This window comes from Gymnogyps californianus, chromosome 7, assembly GCF_018139145.2.
Source record: "Gymnogyps californianus isolate 813 chromosome 7, ASM1813914v2, whole genome shotgun sequence".
Taxonomy (NCBI): domain Eukaryota; kingdom Metazoa; phylum Chordata; class Aves; order Accipitriformes; family Cathartidae; genus Gymnogyps; species Gymnogyps californianus.
The window spans coordinates 27527223-27546345 of record NC_059477.1 but is presented as its reverse complement, the minus strand read 5'-3'; the positions used below and the strand labels follow the sequence as shown (position 1 = coordinate 27546345).

The 19123-nt window shown below is 42.9% G+C and overlaps 1 protein-coding gene across 6 annotated transcripts in view; it reads left to right on the top strand.

Moving 5' to 3' along the window:
• The first annotated feature begins 214 nt into the window (after positions 1 to 214).
• Positions 215 to 19123, top strand: part of SMARCAL1 (SWI/SNF related, matrix associated, actin dependent regulator of chromatin, subfamily a like 1) — a 39743-nt gene continuing 20834 nt past the window's right edge. For 4 of the 6 annotated variants that reach the window (XR_007766722.1, XM_050899645.1, XM_050899648.1 and 1 more), the window contains exons 1-9: positions 770 to 820; positions 1264 to 2224; positions 2904 to 2954; positions 5664 to 5924; positions 7140 to 7190; positions 11053 to 11233; positions 12191 to 12341; positions 15146 to 15304; positions 17112 to 17177. Coding sequence is in view for 5 of the 6 variants with exons in the window: in XM_050899645.1 (XP_050755602.1) it covers positions 1354 to 2224; positions 2904 to 2954; positions 5664 to 5924; positions 7140 to 7190; positions 11053 to 11233; positions 12191 to 12341; positions 15146 to 15304; positions 17112 to 17177 (1791 nt within the window). In the remaining variant the exon portion in view is untranslated. Of the gene's footprint in view, positions 254 to 769; positions 821 to 1214; positions 2225 to 2903; positions 2955 to 5663; positions 5925 to 7139; positions 7191 to 11052; positions 11234 to 12190; positions 12342 to 15145; positions 15305 to 17111; positions 17178 to 19123 lie in introns of those variants that run through there. The other 2 variants (XM_050899647.1, XM_050899646.1) reach the window with 2 other exon arrangements.

Sequence of the window (19123 nt, the reverse complement as noted above, 5' to 3'; positions counted from 1 at the left end):
GGCGGGGGCGGCCTCCAGCCCCTCCGACCCCGATGGCGAGACCGCGCAGCTCTCAGCGCCCCTGAAATGGCGCCGTGAGGGGAAGACTACATTTCCCAGCGTGCCGAGCGCCCCGCGCGCCGTTATTTTAGTTCCCGGCATGCTGCGTGCTGCCGGCCGCTTGATGCCGCCGGGCGGTACAGCGGGGCCTGCTGGGAGTTGTAGTCTGCGCGGCTGCGCGTCCTGTGGCGGCGTAGCGGGTCTCTGCCGGCTGGTGGGTGTGCGGGCCTGTGGCGGGGGGAACGCGGCTGGGCCGGGGCTGAGCCCAGGGCGGGCTATAGTGGAGCCCCCGGGGGGCGGGGAGGGACCGCGGCCTGCGGCGTGGCCCGCGGGCCCCAGTGGGGTGCGGTAGTGCTGGGCCCCTGTGGGGTGGCGGGTGGTCCTTGAGGACGGCGGGGGACCCCAGGCTGCGGGGTGGGGGCCGGGACGTCAGTGGAGTTTGGGGCAGGGGAGCGTGGTGCCTGGGAGAGGAGCGGGGCAGGGAGTGAGCCTCACTTCTTCCAGGGTGGTGGGGAAAGTAGGTCTCGTCAGTGCTGGCCGAGGCGGGCAGCCCCCGGGCTGTGAGGCAGGGAGTAGATGGAGTGAGGCCAGCTCCTGGGAGATGTGGTGGGAGCCGGGTCCTCGCTTTTATCAGAAGGTCCTTGACCTGTGAGTGGACCTTTCTCAAGGCAGGAGCTGACTGCCCTTTGGGGTTGAGTATGTATCTGCTACACGCTGCGAGATGCCCAAGAACTGGAAGATGATCAGGAAAGACGGGGTGTTGTCCCATCTTTGCTCTTAGGTACCAGAAATATGAAACACTTCCATACAAGAACGTGCAGAGATGTAATGCTTTGCCTGCATTTCCCTTTGCAGGGCTGGCTCTGCAGTGCACGATGTCCCTGTGCTTAGCAGTGCTTATCAGTTCTGCTGGGATTTGCAGAGAAGAGTGCTCAGAACTGTAGTGGAATGGGGGTTTTCTCCTTTCTCCATATCTTTTATCTATGTGGGACTGGCATGCAAAGCCCCAGCAGTGGTTGTCAGCATCTGCTTGCTGATAATGGCTCAGCATTGGTCTGATGGCTTTGCTGTACTACTAGTTTTTTGTGTAGGATCAGCTACAGTAATACTCAATCACTAATAATACTGAGTTATCAATACAATAAGCATTTGGGGGGGGAACAGAGTTGACACTTCCTGTCTCTTTTTGCTGTTTGTTTGTTTGTTTTTTTTTTCTTTTTGTAGACTGGCGTCCATTCCTGTAAAGAAGCAGGTGCCTCTGTGATTAATTCCTAATGCAGTTTTGATTCAGATTTATTGTTTGACTTGTTAAAGATGTCATCAAGCCTTACAGAGGAACAAAAGAGAAGAATTGAAGAGAACCGCCAGAAGGCTTTGGCTAGGAGAGCAGAGAGGCTAGCAGCCCAGAGAGGTGGGCAGGTGGGGATCGCTGGACCTCAGGTGAAACAACAGAGTCCAGGCAATCAGGGAAACTTGAAGGAAGAAAACAATCATGTCAGGTTCATTAGCCAGCACCAACAGAATCCAAACAGTCCTGTGGAGCAGAAGAGCTATCTTCAGAAAGATTATAATCATTACACTGCAAACCAACAGATGGCTGGTTCACATGGAGAGCAACAAAAGAATTGTTCAGAGGACTTGGAACAAGCAAGTGGCATTAAGCAGTTCCCTACAACGATCCCAAATTCTCTGAGTTATTCCCATAAACATTACTTGGATGCTGGTGGTCAGGAACATGGACAACAAGCTTTAATTAATCTTCATACATTCCAGCAGCCCAAATGCTACCCAGCTTTCAAAAACCCTACAGAACCATCTCATCCTAGATTAATTGATAACGGGCACCCTGACGGTAGTAAAGATTTACAAAGTCAGAACAAATTTGCCATAAAATATGTTTCAGCACCAAGCAGCACCACCCCGAGTGATTCAGAAATGCTGATAAACACAAGCAGACCAATGGAAAGAGAAGGGGGAGGTGGTGCCTCTCAGGCCAGTGGTAGGATGCAGAAGCTGACCAGCTCTACTGGTGCAGGCTCTACCTTTGAAGCTGTCTCTTGCAAGAAAGCAAGTAGTGTTACAAAAGGAAGATGTGTGAAATATGGGGAAGACCGATTCCAGGTTGAAATAGGGTATAATGCTGAACTCATTGCTGTGTTTAAGAAGATACCAAGCAAAAGCTATGGTAAGAAATGATTGTTTGCTGTTATTTCTGTTTTACGTTGGATCGAAGTTTCAGCGTCTGCTGGAACTGTAGTTGCTACATGCTCTTAGCAGTGCAGCTATTGCTGGCGTGGAATATGTGGTATTAATGGGGGACTGGAAAAGTAAAGACGGCTGAAATTAGAAAGAAATTCTGGGCATAAATAGCTTGAGCCTGGATTTAGCCAAGAAATCAGAAGCTCTGCTTTATGAACAGTGCTCTAAGAAGTTTAGTGATGGCAGCTGGTCAGAGTCTTTTGGGAGTGAAGGAAGAGAAGTTACTCATAAATTGGTATGGGAAAATGGGTCACTTCAGATGTAGTTCAGAGTTGATGAGCTGATTCTGTTAACTGGGTTACTGAGAGCAGTGGAGCCTCCACCTTTTTGGCTTGCTTCTGATCTTTTCTCCCTGCCTTTATTTGTTATATTCTACTTCTGTTTCCCCCCATGTGTTGCTGCTCCCTGTGAATGGCTGCTGCATTCTTGTCTTAGTATTGATATGCCCTATGGCTTTTCTGGTGTCACGTAGCTTGGGCATACTGTTTGTCAGATGTGTGTTAAAAAGTTTGCATGAGTAGATTGAATTCTCTCTTACCTTGCATGAACATTTCACAACGCCACTTTTTTCTACCCCAAATGATTCATGTTCTGCCCTATTTTAGATCCTGCTATGAAAAAATGGAATTTCAGCCTGGAAGATTATAGCAGTTTCAGTAAGTAAATGGGTTGTTGAATGATAAAAAAGAATCCAAATCTTGACCCCCTTCCCCTGCCTTCCATAGTTATTATTTAGCTTTGTTATTGTCTGGAGTAATAAAAGTAGTGCTGCTCAAACAAAACACCCATCTTTGAGGCATCTAGCTCATAATGTTTTTCTGACACTTTGTAGTTGATTAGAAATAACTCAGTTTTTCATGTAATCTAAATACCAAGCATAGGTTTAACTTTTTCTGCCATTGCTGAATTTTTCAGCAACCAACAAGCTTGATCATATTAAAAAAATCTGCTGTGCAGGTACTTCATATGAATCTGTATTGACAACTGAGTGTGTTCCACTGGCTAATGCTTAATTTCTAGGTCCGTTCATGTATTTTCTTTTTCAAACAGCTCTTTTTTTTTTTTCTTACATTTTTTCCTGTTAATTTTGGGTGTTGGAAAAGGAAAAAAGGTAACTGTCTAGGGCTTTGAATGAGACTGAAAATGGATTTGCCTTTTTTTGGCATAACAAGGATGGTTTTATCTTTTTTTTTCCCTCTCCTGTCATTTTGTTGTGGAAAGATTGAGAGATGATAGAGGCAAACACTTCAGGTAAGCTTTTCAAAAGCACATTGTATTGAAGTGAGTGATAAATCACTATTGATTTCAAGGGGAACAGAATTAGGCCTGTGTTGAGCACTTTGAAAAACCCACAGTTGAGTGCTGGTATGTTAGCTTCCCATGTGGGTTGCCACACATTTATAATTTAAATGCTGCTGGTTTGCTTGAAGCGTATCGAGTACAGATGAGAGCAGAGTCTCTGCACCAAGGAGCTTGCAAATGAAGAGGATGGTTTTTAAAAATCAGGCTTTTTTCCTTAAAGTTATCAAATATATGAATTCTCTGTTGAAAGTTCCTGTTGACAAGTGAAGACAATATGTGATCAACAATGGGCAATGATATCAGGGGAAAAAATACCCTGAGAAAAGAGAACTGACTTAAAAGGGCCTTAGTTTGAAGTCTTGTAAGTGTAAAAACAATTATTTTAAAACTTCCCATTGTTAATTTTGTTGTTCTGAATAATGTTGTCCTGTATTACATTTCTTTCTTTGTACTATAAATTAAACATGTAGACAAGCCTACAAACAGATGTTGAAATAAAAGAGTAAAATATGGTTTTTTTTCCAATTTCTTTCACTATTAGTTGTAGAGGTGAGATCAAACTATGCAATGCTAAAACAGTAGCATCTAAAATCTTTTGCTTGATGCATTGGCAGGAGAAGTTCTAAATTGGTGGTTTCCTAGTCTTCTACTTTAAAAATTACTTTCACTTGATGCTCTTGAACTTTTTCTTTGGAGTAGAAATCTCAAATGCTTGGGTTTATTCTGGAAGTCACTTATTTTAAAATAAAGTGGGATGAAATCCAAATGGTTTATTTATTAACTGGTTAGGAAGAAAGTGTCTGAATTTCTTTCTTTCTTTCTCAGTTTTCTTCCGTTTTCAAATCTTAACCACTGAACTTAAATTTTATACGTTTTTGTTGCATATCAGTAAGCTGGACTATTTAAAAAGAAGCAGAGTGGATCATAATGTGCAGCTCAACGCTCAAAGGACTGGATTCACCTGGATTTACTCTAAACAGCTACTGGATAGGGGAGGTTGCCTCTCTACAAATACATAGAGGCAGAATGTGCTTAGTGGTCCCCTGCTCTTGAGTCCAATGGACTTTGGAGATGTTCGTGAATCTTTGTATTACTGTAGTACCTATGAGTTGGAGTCTTGAGGACGAACTTCACTATTTTGGTAAAAATACAAGAAAAAATGGTTCTTGTTCCTTAACCATCACAGTTCAGCTATAATAATAAAGACAACATATGGATAGATTGGCAGAGGGACAGAGGGAAAAGTGGAACATTTATTAGTGTGGATAGCTGTGGTCTCAGGCTAACAGCTGTAAAATGCTGTGTCCCTTCTCTCCCCATGCCCTGGCATCATGACAGAGGTGGTTGCTAGTGATTAGTAAGATAGGAGTGCAGATGGCTGGGGGGAAGTACAAGTCTAACTGTAAGACACAGTAGAATAAAGGGTGATGAACTTAAATTGTAACAAAGGAGATTTAGGGGTTTGGACTAGATGCCTTCCTGATATCCTTCCTACAGTATCGTGGATATACAGCATTCCTCCTACGTGAGATTGCATATCAGACCTTGACATGAGGCAAGAGGCAGATATTTTTAGATCTTTCTCCTTTGCTGTTTGCAGAAACACCTTCCCATCTTTTCAGGCACATACTATTGATCACCATGCCCCTGTCCCTGAAACTTTGTAAGTGAAAATGCTGTATGGCTCTGAGCAATTTGGTACTGAATGTGGTTCTGCAGGTTGCTTGCCCTGGCCTAGTGAGCCATGTTTTGGGATTGCTGACAGAGAGGGAGCCTAATGCAGTGACAATGCTGGACAGGCCCTTGTTCACCTACTGTCACATGTTCCCTCTGCCCCTGTTGTATTCTCTGTGGAAAATCCTACCAACCTGCTCCTCCAGGCCATCACTCTGTTCTTTGTCCCTGTGAGTGAAAGCAGGGAATCATCATTCCTTTTAAACTTGAAGGTGCATGGTTTGTTTGTCATCCTCTTGTCCCTTCTCTTCCCAAAGTATCCTGTGCATCTTTAGTTTGTCTGTGTTGTTATTGATTCTTTTCTGTGTATCTCATGCTTTTCTCCCTAGTGGAAGCAGCAAACCAACTTTCGTCAGTAATTCTGGCACCACTGGAAGGAGAAAATGCAGTTTGCTTGGCATCAGGCTCTCATTTTGTTGGCAGTAGGGTTGATGTGAAATCCCTCTTGAAGATGTGTCGGAACTGGAAGAAACCCTCAGCCCTCGTCAAAGGGAAGTGCGTGCTGATCTCTCGCTTGCGGTTTGAGGTTGATATTGGGTATTCTGCAGAAGTGATTGGAGTGTTCAAACAGATGGAGTCCAGAAATTATGGTGAGTCTCTGGTTGTTCCTGCTTTATTCTAATGACGTTGTTGGGGCTACTCTTGGAGTGCTGTGAATGCTTCAGAGGAGAGAGATTGTGAGATTTTGTCCCTCTGAAAGAGCATGAGAGGGTGTGCTTTGGTGAAGATTTTCAGAGCTCCTGTAGTTCTGGTATAGTGCTGTATCTATGTCCTGCACTTTACTCCATGCCAGAACATGTCCTCTTCTGGGCCTGTTAGCCAAGGTGATATTTCAGGACTCAGCATGATTACGTTTACTGTTGAGGTGGGATGTGCTGATAATTTGCCAGCAGTAAGGAGACCTTGCGTAAGTTCTTGTCTTTATTATCAAATGCAGTTGGACATTCTTATATTTCTCCTGCTTTACTGTGGTGTATAATGGCTGCAACTGCCTGAGCAGAGTGAGTTTGCCAGCAGCTTTACTGATGTTTTTGAGGCAAGTGGAACTGTAGAGCACTTCTTATGTTGGCATTCAGATTTCAATGGTAAATATCAGTTTTTCCCACTTGTAATGTGGGAAATGAGGCACAGAGTGATGAGGTGACCTGCGCAGTGTCACAGCAGGTCAGTGACAGCATGGGGAACAAATCCTGGAGCTCTTGTTCTTTGGGCAGGGCCCCACCTGGCTCATTGTGTCTTCAGCTTACTCTGAATTCACTCTGCCTTCCCTGGAAGTTGTAGGCAGGTGCTACCCAGGGATAAACCTGCCAGACAAGTCTGGCATTCATGTTACATTTTGGGTATTGACGAATTGGTGAATTTCCTCTGTACCGTCCTAAGCACATCCTCTGTAGGGTACAGAGGTACGATTGAAAGTGATTGTGTTACTGAGTGAAGTCAGAGTTTGCTGGTTAACAAACAGGAACCTTCACAGACATTCTTCATCCCTTCTTGCAGTGAAGAGAAAGTGGTTGCCAAAATCCTTGGCCAGGTGGGTTCATTACAGTGGTTCATTAGGGGAGCTGACCTTGGCTTGCTCCGGTGATACCACCACGTCTAGATGTATGCTCATACTTTTAAGTCTTCTTCAAACTGTTTGCTTAACGTGAAAGCAAACGGGAGAATTGGTTGCTGGACAAGGTAAGAGTTCTTTTAAAGCAGTTCTGAAATGTGGAGGATATGGATGGATAGCCATGCTCTTATGGACAGAGAATTGAGCCTTTTAAAAAAGAGACTTACGACAGTGTTGTTTGTAACTATTGCAGATATGAACACCAGGAAGTGGAATTTCCTGCTGCTGGACTATCCCAAACTAAGTGAGTAGCTGTGTTTTCCTGACTAGGGCTATTTTCTGGGAAGGCAAATGAATTCTAACTTCATTTCTTGGGCTAAGCCTTTTCATTATGGGAAGATAAGTTGCTAAAGAACTGCGAAGCAGGTGTCTTCCTGTTTTGTCAGACATTTACACTGTTTGCCCAGACTCAAAACTTTGTAAATGTGTGTTATTCATGGCAGTCCTTTAGGGGCCTATCGGGAGGGTGGCTCTGTTTTGTCAGATTCTGCACTGAATTTCTGTGCCATTTCTTAGAGCACATGGATGTACTTACTATCACAAAGTTATTTTTATTGCTTATAACATACAGCACCTCTACTTGAACTAAGGAGTTGCAGGAGAATGGATTTCTCTGTTCCCACTTGCCAGATTTGAAGAGGTTGGCATGGTGGCTGCCAAGCCTTCCTGTCCTTGCAGAAATTCTGTCTTACTGACTCTTTTTAGCTGTGCTCCCCTTATCCTCAGTGCCAGCCTGCCTTGCTTCCTTTTGTGTGTATATCAATTCATAAACTGGCACAGCCACCCCTTGCTTAGAAAACAAACACGTATCAGGCTGTTTTACTTTCAGTTCTTTAAGTAGTGTGCACGGTGTTGTGCTATTTCATTTCACACCCAGCAAATTTTGTTTTTCAGGTCAGAGCGCTAGGTTTTCAAGTCAACTGATGATTTCTGTAACAACCAGTTCATCCACGGTTACAGTCTGGGTGCTGTAGCTGATTTTGTTCAGCCTGCTATGTTACTGCTGGTAATAATGGCTTTGCAGGCAGCACACAACTGTTAAGTTTTTAATTGATGTACGAGGCAGGTTAGAATTCAGGTTGCTTCCATAGCTGAGTTGGTTTTGAGGCAAACAAGAAGAGCTGCTTGTTTCTCTTGCAGAAGTGTGCAGATCTGCTTGAAGCAGAGGCATTCTTCTTGAAGCAGAATTTCATACTCTACTAAAATGCTTTGGTGCTGGTTGATGGATGCTTAAAAGAAAGCTTAGCAAAAAAGTCTTTTTAAGAGAGCATCATGTTTTCCCTTGCAAGTGGAATCTAAGCACATAGTGTTGCTAGAATGTTCATTTCTTGGTAGAAGTTGACCAGTAGACTCCTACCTTTATGCATCTGTGTAATGCTGGTGAAACTGTGACTCATTGAACTGAAATGTAGAACTGTGATTTGTTGTGTTTTGGGTGGTTTTTTGTTTTTTTTTTTTTAAATGGATGCCGCTTTGCAGAATAATCCAGTTTCAGCAGCATGCTCCTAGCACACCTGCTTCTTAGTTTTTTATGTTTAGTTAAGTTTATAGAGTGCTTTGAGATGAATAGCATTACGCAAGTCGTAAGTATTATAATTATTATTTATCATCCCAGTCGGCCTGCTGTGTTTGCCTTGGTACTTGTGTGAGGGTATGTGGCTGTGCAATTTGATTGGGGTAAGCTTCAGAAAAATAAGAAGCAAGGTGCTCTACGCACATCCTTAGAAAGTGTGACTGAGTGTTTCAGAGCTGAAATGCTGTTGCTCAGAGTAGTTTTTCTCCAGCATGGGCTCCTGCTTCCATGGGATACCGAAGCATGTTTAATAATTAAGTATCTGCATGCTCCTATGATGCATATCTTAATAACATTAGTAATGGTTGTAGGGCTGAAAGCCACGTGGTGGGGCCTTGTAGGAATGCCAGATCTTGAAAACAAGTGAGTGTGTCTTGAAACTCCAGGATTGGGATGTTGACAGTGATGATTTCAGTGAGAGCTGATGATCTCTCACAATTTGCTAAAAGGGCCTTTTGTACGTGCAAAGGGCCTGATCCTGTAGCACATGCTAGGCAGTCTGAGCAAACACATCATCTCCCAGTCTGTCACTCTCTTGGCCCTGCTGGCTGGCAGTTGTATACATTGCATGAAGTATTCAGAATCCCACAGATTTGAGGAAAGCAAAAAAAATTTCCATAAGTCTTCTTGCAGGGTGTAATTTGTGAGGGCATTTGAGGCTTCTAGCACATGCCTTTTTGAGGAACAGCATTTGCTTTGTACCTGTTCGTTTACCTATGTCAAAATAAAAAAAAAGAAAAATAATTTTAAAAGGCTAGTTGCCATTTCCAGCAGAGATATCTGTTAGCTGGGAACTGTTTGTAGAGGTTAATGTCTCTTTACCTAGTTGCTCAGTCATCTTTATATAAAGGTCACTTCAGTAAAAAATGTCTGTTGGATGAATCATGCTGGTGGCAGATACATCTTAATCACTCTTCCAGCTCATGTACAGAACAATAGCAACAGAATTATCAGTGAGCAAATTGTAGCAATTATGCTAACACATAGCTTAGTCTGTGAGTGTAATAACAAGCTTGTGCTGTACTTCGGGTGGAGAGAGTTCCTGCTATTGGAGAAGTATAAATTAAACTGGAGAGTTTAAAAAGTTTGGTCATTGCCCAACCACAAATGGAAATCTTTTCATATGTATATTTCTTAGAATTGCTTTCCGCCTTCATATGGCAGGGGTCCATCCTGCTGCTTTCCTCTTGGAGATAACTGAAATAAAAATACCTGACTGAATTCTGGAGGTGCATTTACTGCTGGTATAGTGAGTTCTTATTTCAGTTATTTTTGCAAACAGAGTTGTTATATGTCTTCCTGACTTCATATACAAACCAACAACTAAATAAAAAAAAAAAGTTGCTTCCTGCAATAAAGGATCTGTGCACATGCATTTGTGTTCCTCCTGTAGAGGTGTCTTTAGTTTCTCAGTCAGTGGTCAAAGATTGATTATTAAACATGTTTTCCTAGTCCCAGCTCACTGCATGTTTTACACTGGTATTTGTTTTCACAGAAATTTACTGTTGGATTAACAAGAAATACTTTTATCTTTTGGGGATGGGATAGAGAGGCTGCTGGAGGGGACTGAAATAAGGTTGTCTAGGAGGAGAATTGGCCTGATGCTTTGCTTGTTGTGATGCATGGGTTGAAAGGATGAAGGCCCTGAGGTCTTTGCATAATGGAGGCTGGGGGTCCCTTTAGTTCGACTAGGAAGGTTTTATGCTGCAGATAAAATCTAGAGGCTTCATGGGTGAAACAACAGTAGTGGTGAGGGACTCAAGTGGCTGCCTGTGGGCTGGTTCTGGCCCGCAAGCTACTTCTGTCCAGGAGGACAGCAGTGGACACCAGCTGAGCAGGGAGTTACTGTTGGTACCATGTGCCTGAAGGACAGCTGTCAGAGTGCTGCTGATGGTGGTACAAGAGCAGTTTCTCTGAGTCTTGAGGTGCTTCCTGTTTTCTTATCCAGATGTGGTAAATGAGGGGTGATAAAGTGGAGACAGAGCCAAACCTGTGTGAATTTGGGGAACAGGAGGAGAAGAGAGTTTTCAAAGCTGAAGATGTATGATATTCTTTAGGTAACTGTGTCTCAGGTCACTCCTGATCACTCAGGGATGGTGGAGACCTCCGAGGTGTTTAATGCAGAATCCCAAGGTCAAGATAAAGATGCCCCTGCCTTCTAGGCTTCAGGAGCTCTTTTGTTGAAATCCATACTTTTATTTCTGAGTGAAGTGTGCCCTAAACTGCCCTCAGTGTGAATAATCCAGCTCCAGCTGTATTAGTAGCAATCATCTCTGAATGATGGCATCAGACTTTCAGTTTTTTATAACCAAGTCTAAATATGAGGGGAGGAGATGTGATTCATCATGTTGTTCTGAAATAGACTTCAGGGAAGAGGCCAGGCCAACACCTGTGCATGATGCAGTGCTTTCTTGAGCTGTTTCAGGAAAGGAAATAATATTGTTGATGAGGTCGAGGGTTGTGCCCTGACATCCATAATGTAAGTTGTGTGTATGTTGCCCCTTCTGATAATAAACTGCTCTGTTCTTTGCAGTGGAAGTGTTACAGAGCCTTGCATCAGTAGAAGTGGAGCCACTGCCTGAGGCAGTAATACAAACCTTTGCTGCTCAAATACAGAGATCTACTTCACAGACAGACATTCCTGATGCTGACCTTTCCGCAGTGGACTCCAAAATTGTGATGAGCCTCATGCCCTTTCAGCGGGAAGGTGTGAAGTATGTCCTTTTTGCATGCTGTTAAGAGCTAGTCCTTGCCTAGAATTGTGTACTTCACATTGGTGCCCAGGCTGCATTCTCTTCCATGGAGGGCTCCACATTTCTCCAGAGTCTTGGGCTGTTACACTGGCACTCTGGGCTCTTGGTTGTTTGGTATGGTATGGTTTGTTTTGTTGGGGTTTTTCTTTGTGGATTTTTTTTCTTTGAGCGACACATCTATTCTGTTTCTAGCTAGAATTCTTCGTCATGAGTCAGGAGGAAAGTAGCATTTTGCTAGTCTCAGAAAATTGTTCAAATGATACATCTCTGATCTCCCTCTTGTGATTCAGTATGTGCCTAATTGTCATATGATTTTTTTTATTTTGTAAGGTCATCTTTTTTTTCCCCCCAAGTGCATCTCTTTTGTTGTTGTTTTTAAAATATTAACTACACGTGGGAAAGTGCCAGGAAATGGGACCCAGGCCCTGAAAGATTTAGAATGACTAACTGTATGTAGAGATAAACTTTTAAATGACCATCATATATAGTCATAAGTTGTTGACTTCAAGATGTAATCCAGGAAAGTCGGTATTTACTGGTGTTAAAGTGGCATTGTTATTAATAATATTTTCTTAGCTCAGCCAGGATGAACTCTGGGACAGAATGTGAGTAATATCATGAAAAGAAAGTGCTTTAAATAATTGTCAGGTCTTGAGACTACTCCTCATATGAAATCAAAGTCTCTAAGGACTGGGCTGAACCACTCTGTTCAGGAGCTTCCAAGCTCTGAGAGATTTGTGAGAGTTGCTCGCTTGTGTTAAGACTAAAGAAGATGATCCAGGTTTACTGAAGAACCCAGATCACTTCCAGGTGATCCACATTATAGGCTTGGTGATAAGTTGCGCTCATCTTGGCTGCCAGGACAGATAGTAGTCTGTTTCTTGACTCTTACTTATTTCCCCTCTCTCTTTTCCCCAGTTTTGCAATTTTAAGAAATGGACGTTTACTTCTTGCGGATGACATGGGCTTGGGCAAGACCATCCAGGCGATCTGCATTGCTGCGTATTACCGAAAGGAATGGCCCTTGCTGGTGGTGACTCCTTCTTCTGTGAGGTTTACATGGGCAGAGGTACTGTGAGCTTGAGTGTGTGCAGGTGGCCAGTAGAGGGCATGTGTGATGGTTATGCTGTCTTGCATCTGTACAAGTTAAAATTTTGAAAAGATGTATATTAAGGGGAAGAAACTAAAAATTGTACTCATTTAGAAACTTGAGGAGGGGAAATTGCGTGGCATTGACTGTATGGTATACGCCTATTTTCTTTTTTGGCTGATTTTCTTTTTGTTGTCCAGCTGATCTGTTGGAAAGAGGGAGATCGAGAGAAAGTATCTCCTCTGACCCTCTGTTAACTTTGTTCCTGCAAGTCAGCTGGCTCCAAGGGGGCATTTTACTCATCAGTGTCAAAGACAATAGTTGCATTCAAGCAATTGTCTGTTGTATTCAAGCCCTTCATAGCAGTATTTGCCAGTTCCTTGGCTGGAATAGAAGCCCAGATGTTGGGATTCTCTGCTCTGTTCAAGAGGCCCCATTATCATCATCATTAAATGCCTGTCATAATACGTCTTTTGGCCTGTCCACTGTATGCTGCTGACTCCTCTGAGTCCTTTCTTAATGTTGATCAGAAGCCCAAGAAAGCTTGTATGGTTGGGAAATGTATCTTGAAATAAATTACTGTCATGGCTTGTACACTGAGACTGTTGGGTTGCCATAGGCTAGTGAAATATTCACTGTGGGAGAAAAAGGTGAGCCAGAGGTTTTAGGTCAGTAATTTCATGCCTGAGCCAGGAGGGGGTTGGAGTTTAGCTTTCCCTGGAATGTTGCATTGATGAGAAGTGTATTGATTGGGATTTGCTGGTTTTGTGCTGTAACCAGGTTGTTAGAACATCTTGACATGTGTTTTCACGTCCAGTAGTGCAACAAAATGTTGGGCAACAAGAAAAGAAAATTGCTTACTGAACAAGGGAGTGATGCTTGTCAAGTTTGATATTTCAAAGGCCTGTAGACCGTTGGGTCAACACCTAGCCTGAATCCATGGCTTCTGTGGGATACCTACTGGGAACAATTTGGGCCTGGTTTCCTGAAGTGCTGGGCACCTGCAGCTAAACTCCTACATCCTGCTTCAAGAGATTTAAGCAATATAAGGTGTTTTTTTTTTTTCTTTGAGTGCTTGATTTCCTCTTCTTTCCCCTACTCCTGACTCCCCCGGAGGCTGTTGTGGGAGATGTTTTGTTAGGACATTTGCTTTAGAGTGATCTGTGTTACTTTATTGGGTATGTAAAGGATGCGGGTCTAAGAAAAATGTGTCACAGAAAGTGGAAGAAGGTGGAGTTTATTATGGTCTGTAATCTACTCAGTTCATTCTTGTACAGATGTGTTTTACTGTAATGGTAGAAGCTTTTGTGGTGTCTCTGGAGCTGAATTGCCAGAAGTTGTCTTCATCTCAGAGTTGTCGGCATTTTGTTTTGGCTTGCTGGGCTCAGGCCACTGGGTGCCTTTATATTCAAGGTGCCATAGGAAGCTAGCGGGAAGGTGTGAGGTACTCTGAGAAGTACTGCAGCCATGTGCATTTGGAGTTCAGCATTGAAACTTAATTAACAGTCAGGGCAGTTTCAAAGCACTTCTTGTGGACAAAGGTCAGCATCAAGTGAGAAATATAGGATCACTTTTACGGTGTGAATTAGTCACATGCCCTTTATAAAAGGCGAGGGCAGTACAGCTAGGAGCCTCCAGATACTTTCCCATTGCTACCACCTTTGTCTAAGTTTTGGCTTAGCATCAGCCACATATTTTTTGGTTGGGATCTAACCTTGCCTGCATGTTGGCCCATTTTGGTTGTGGTGCTTACCATAAGTGGTGAAGGATAGTTAATTGTTAGTTTCTCACATACTGAGAAATGTGAAAAGCTCACATTGAACTCTTCTGGCTGCTGCATGTAGTTGATGAACAGAGGAGAGGAATGATGCTTGGGGGATTTCCACAAGTGAAAGGCCTAGAGACAGAGATGCCATTTCTCATGACCAGTTGGATACGTTTCTGTAGGGACCAGATCCGGATTGCTAAAGCCCCAGCCAGTTCTCTGCAGACCAACATCAGCAGAACTCAAATGTTGCAGAGAGGTTGATGTCATTGGGGACACAATTGCAAGGGAAATGGTGGGTGCTCAGTAGCTAACAGATGGGTTTGGGGGAGGATATCTTGCTCTGGTGTGTGTAGCATTTCAAGAGGTTGATTTGAATGACTATCACCGCATGTATTTCAGCTGCTGTCATAGAGCAGCTGGTGTGTTGTCAACTTGATCTTTTAATTTTGTTTGTTTGTTTGGGGGTTTTTTTGGTAGACTTTTTAAGGAGAGGTAGTGGAAGAGTTTTTGTTGATCTGGATGAGTTGTACTTCATCCTCACTGTGGAGTAAACATTGCTATTGTGAGAGATGTTTACTGCTTAGAAGTCTGTGTTTCACAGCCTGAGGTTTCCTGTTGAGTGGGAAAACTAAATTTCCCTGTCAGTAGTGGTCACTGCATTCTCTGGCTCTGAGCATAGCAGGTAACACTGTCAGGAGGTTGTGCACATTTCTGTTACAGATCAGATTTTTTTTTTTTTTTCAGGAAGAAGCAAGAATAGAGCATGTTTCAGCCTTCCTAGCTATGGAAGGAAGATTTGGCCTTACAGCCTGAGTTCTGTTCTTGATCTTCCCATTACTAGGGTTGTTGCCTTGGGAAGGCTACTTACCTTTACTGTGCTCCCAGCTGATGTCTAATGGTGGGTGGGGCGGCTCCATGTTCTAAGCATTCATGAGGATGCTCTGTGAAGTACTTGGGGATCCTGACAGAGGACGTAAGCACCAGAATGCACTTAATTGCTTTCCTCTTCTTCCAGGCATTTCACAGGTGGCTTCCATCCTTGAGTCCAGGTAGCACCAATGTCATAGTGACTGGCAAAGACAACCTAACAGCAAGCTTGATCAACATCGTCAGCTTTGACCTCCTCAGCAAGATGGACAAGCAACTTAAGAGCACTTTCCAAGTAGTTATTATTGTAAGTGGTACACTAAAATGTTGCAGTTAATTGTGCGCTGCAAGTGGGGTAGCTTTTGTGTTGTACAGCAGAGAAGTGTGAAGTGGGCCTTATTTAGGACTGAAACTATCTTGTAATTGTGGCTGTGATCACAGCTCTCTCCATTAGTAGAAGCAGGAGGTTTCTCTGAAACCTTTTGAGATAACTAATAGAGTTTAATTCCTTTTTGATTCCTGAGGCTGTGTTTTCTCTTTTACTGGTTATGGTGCCTCTCTGATTTCATTGTGGTTGGGCATGTCCTCTGCTGGAGAGAAAGGGGTTTAACGTGGTGTTGTCGATACGATAGTCTTGGAATTGTATCTTTTTAAGGGGATTGGACTTCAGGGTGGAGTTAGTGTTTATCCAGTAAACCAGATAACCTCTCAACATCAAGTATGTGGGTAAAGCATCAAAAAATCTCCCTCTGCTTGTGTTCCACTGACAATCTGCATTAAGCCTTCTTTGATAACTTTTATGATTTCTTTTGTAAATTACTTTGAAATCCATTTTTTTAACCTTTTACAGAGCCATGGTAAAAGGCATTTTTCTAGAGTTCAGTCACTAAAAATTCAAAACTTCTAGTGTTTCAAATCCAGCTTGCATCAATAGAGACCAAAAGTGTATACATGGCTTACTATCAGTGTTTGATGTTCTCAGTCTAGTTTTCAGCACACATATGCACCTGTCCCTAGGATCATGACAATTGGAACCTAATAATCCTTTTGTTTCTCAGCATCAGATGGGAATGTGGGAATAGATGGAGTTCTTTGGAGACCAAACTACTCTTGGGGGAATTGATTTTTTTAACTTTTTTTTTTTTTTTTTTTCCCCTGCCCACTCTCTGACAAGACATTCTGTCAGGGTGGAAATGCAGGCTGTTGCTTTTGTATGCTGGTGCTTGGAGTAAAGGGCCTTGGGCTCTAGGGCTACTGCCCTGGAACCTTTTACCAGCCCTGAGCTGGTAGACATTCTTTCTGTATGTTTATATGTTCAAATTTGGACCCTGTATATGTTTTTACAGATGAGAGTAGTCCTACTGAGTGCTGAGCTTCCCTGCTTTTTCTTCCAATCTTCTTTTGATGGCTGGGAACATTAATGTAGCTTATTTGTTAATCAGGAGGGAGGAGGCTGTGCCTGAGAGGCTAAGCAGTTGTATTGTCTTTGCATGCATGGTTGCTTGCTCATCCACATGTGAAAAGATGAGAATGTACCCTTGGAGGGCACTGATTACTTTTTGTGTCTAGGTTCTGCCTTGCTACAGCAGTAGAAATGAAGCCTGTTTGGGGGTGATGTCTCAAGTAGGAGGCTATTATCCACCTGGTGAGCCCTATCAGCAGAACAGTTGGATCCTAATTAGATTTCTTTTTTTCCCTATCGTTTTCATTAACCCCTTATTTAGGGAAGTGGCACTGTATAGGCCTCCTATGTTTGCTGCATTTAAAGGACGCACAGGGGCAAATGAGTATTGGTGGTGGAAATAATGTTCCTCTTTCTCCTTCCCTCTCCAGCCCCCTCCGCTCACTTGTTTGCGGTTGTTTGAGATTCATGGCTTTAAGGTTTGAGTTCTGTTCCATTTGCTTGCAGCTGTGGGTTTGAATGTAGGAATCCTGCTACTCTCCATGCTGTCTTTTCTTTTAGAATTTGATGTGACTATCCCAGTGCTTGAAGTGTCCTCTGGGATGATAGGCTTGTAATACTACATAGCTGAGAATACTGGGCATTTGTTCTGTAGCCTGCAGTTGGACTATGGATCAGAACTGTCTTCACTTTCATGCTTGTTTTGTTTCAGGATGAATCTCATTTCCTAAAGAACATAAAAACTGCGCGATGCCGAGCTGCCATGCCTCTACTCAAGGTGCGTATGCTGGGTGCCAAACCGCCAGCAGCTAAGATCAGGCTCCCAAAGCAGTGTTGCTTCATTTACCAGGTTTAGGAGCTAGCAGCTGGATTCTGTTGTTGTGCAAGTGGAAATCCAGGTAACGTTGTAGATCCAAGAGCAAAATTGTCTCTGGCTTAGCCACTTGTTTCCATACAAATGTTAGATGGTAAGACCTAACAAAAGAACTTCAGCAGCTCCCTAGATCCAATTGTGGTACTGCCACTGATGAGTTTTATGGTGATGGCAAAAAAGGGAATGTCAAAACTTACTGAATGTATTCAGGGAGAGTAGAAAGAATATAGTAGTGTCAAAGTAGCTTGTTTAATGGAAATAATCATTATCAGTTACTTCTTGACACACAAACCACTGCTGTATATCAAAATGACATTACCTAGGTCCCTTTCTTGGCTTTGGTTTCGGGCTCTACTCCATTACTGCAAGCTTCCGATGTATTTGTGTGGCTGGGGTTCAGGAGCACTCCTGCTGGTTAAATGTACAGAACCAGTAGGAAATGGCAGAATGTGAAGTTAGCAAGACAAGTGGCCCACAGAAGGTAGGTGATATTCATTATGCGATAACAGGAGAAATGTAAATTTTAATGTCTGCCTGTTGTCCTGGGATCAAAGAATCAAACTCTCCCTGGTAGCCTCTAGCAGATTAAAGTTACGAGTAGTTTCTAGACACTGCGGAGTCTGTACATTAGGACAAGGTAAGTGCAGTTCCTCTTCAGCAATTGTCAGCAAGTGTGTATAAAGAGAAGATTCGATCTGTGATGGCTTTATAGCAACCAACTTTTATATGCAAGATTCTTAATGGCAAGCTGAAGGTGGTTGTCCTTGAATAACTTCATTGTTCTCTTTAAAGGCCTGACTCTTGTCTTCTCTTGGTTTTCAAATCACTTCAGGCTTTTAATGTTTGGAAACTAAGTAGGAGGTCCAATTTTATGAGCAATTCGAAGTACAATAATTAGGGTGTATGTCTGAAAATGGTGGAAAATAACAAATCTACCTCATTGCTAAATGCTCAAAAAGCAGTCTCATCCTTTCCTACTTGTAGCTTTGTAAGGATCAGCTTGTCAAAATTATTTGCAGGCTACAAGATACGAGAGTGAAAGTTGGTAGCTGTTAAGCGGAGGTTAATTGCCTGTATGCGCTTACAGAGAATTTACAGTTTTATGCTGTCACATCACTGGTCTTCGAGAATTGAGAACTGGTGCTTCTGAAACTGAATTTCACTCTTCTGAAAGCATTAAGAGTTTCATGTTCATATCATGCATTGTCTCACCTGCAAACAGCATACAGTACCAGATGTTTTGTGTTAGGTGTTCAGGTAAATTTTATTCTCCTGCTTGCTGACTATAACTTCTGAAGCGAGTATTTGCTGTAATAGCCACTCTTCTGCCCTCCTTGCTTTCCAACAAGGCATTTTGCTCTAAAACTAGCCTCTTTGGCAGCTTTGTCTTCAGCTACTAGTGAGTGATACTGTGTTCACTACTGGCATGGTACATCACAGCAATGCTTTCGTATTTGAAAGAACTGCCAAAATATGAGGAGTTTTCATCATTTGAATACTGGATTTAACAACTATACTGTGTCATCTTTGTAGTAAATAGTCAATGGGGTAAAAATGGGAGTATTTTCAGCATTTTACATGATACTTTGAGATTATTGAATAAGAGGCATTGATAAACATGCTGCTGAGGATCATATTCTTGCTCTTGCCTTCTTTACATTAAAAGGATTAGAGCAGTACTGGGGCTCTTAGATGAGACCAAAAGCAGGCGTATCCATAGGCAAGCCCTTGATAGGTACACTGTTTCTAGCACCTCAGTCCCTACCTTAAGGTCACAGTGTGAAGCCATGCCAGTGCTGTAACCAGAGCCTCTGGAGCCAGCTCGTGCCTTGTCTGCCTTCTAGGCGTGG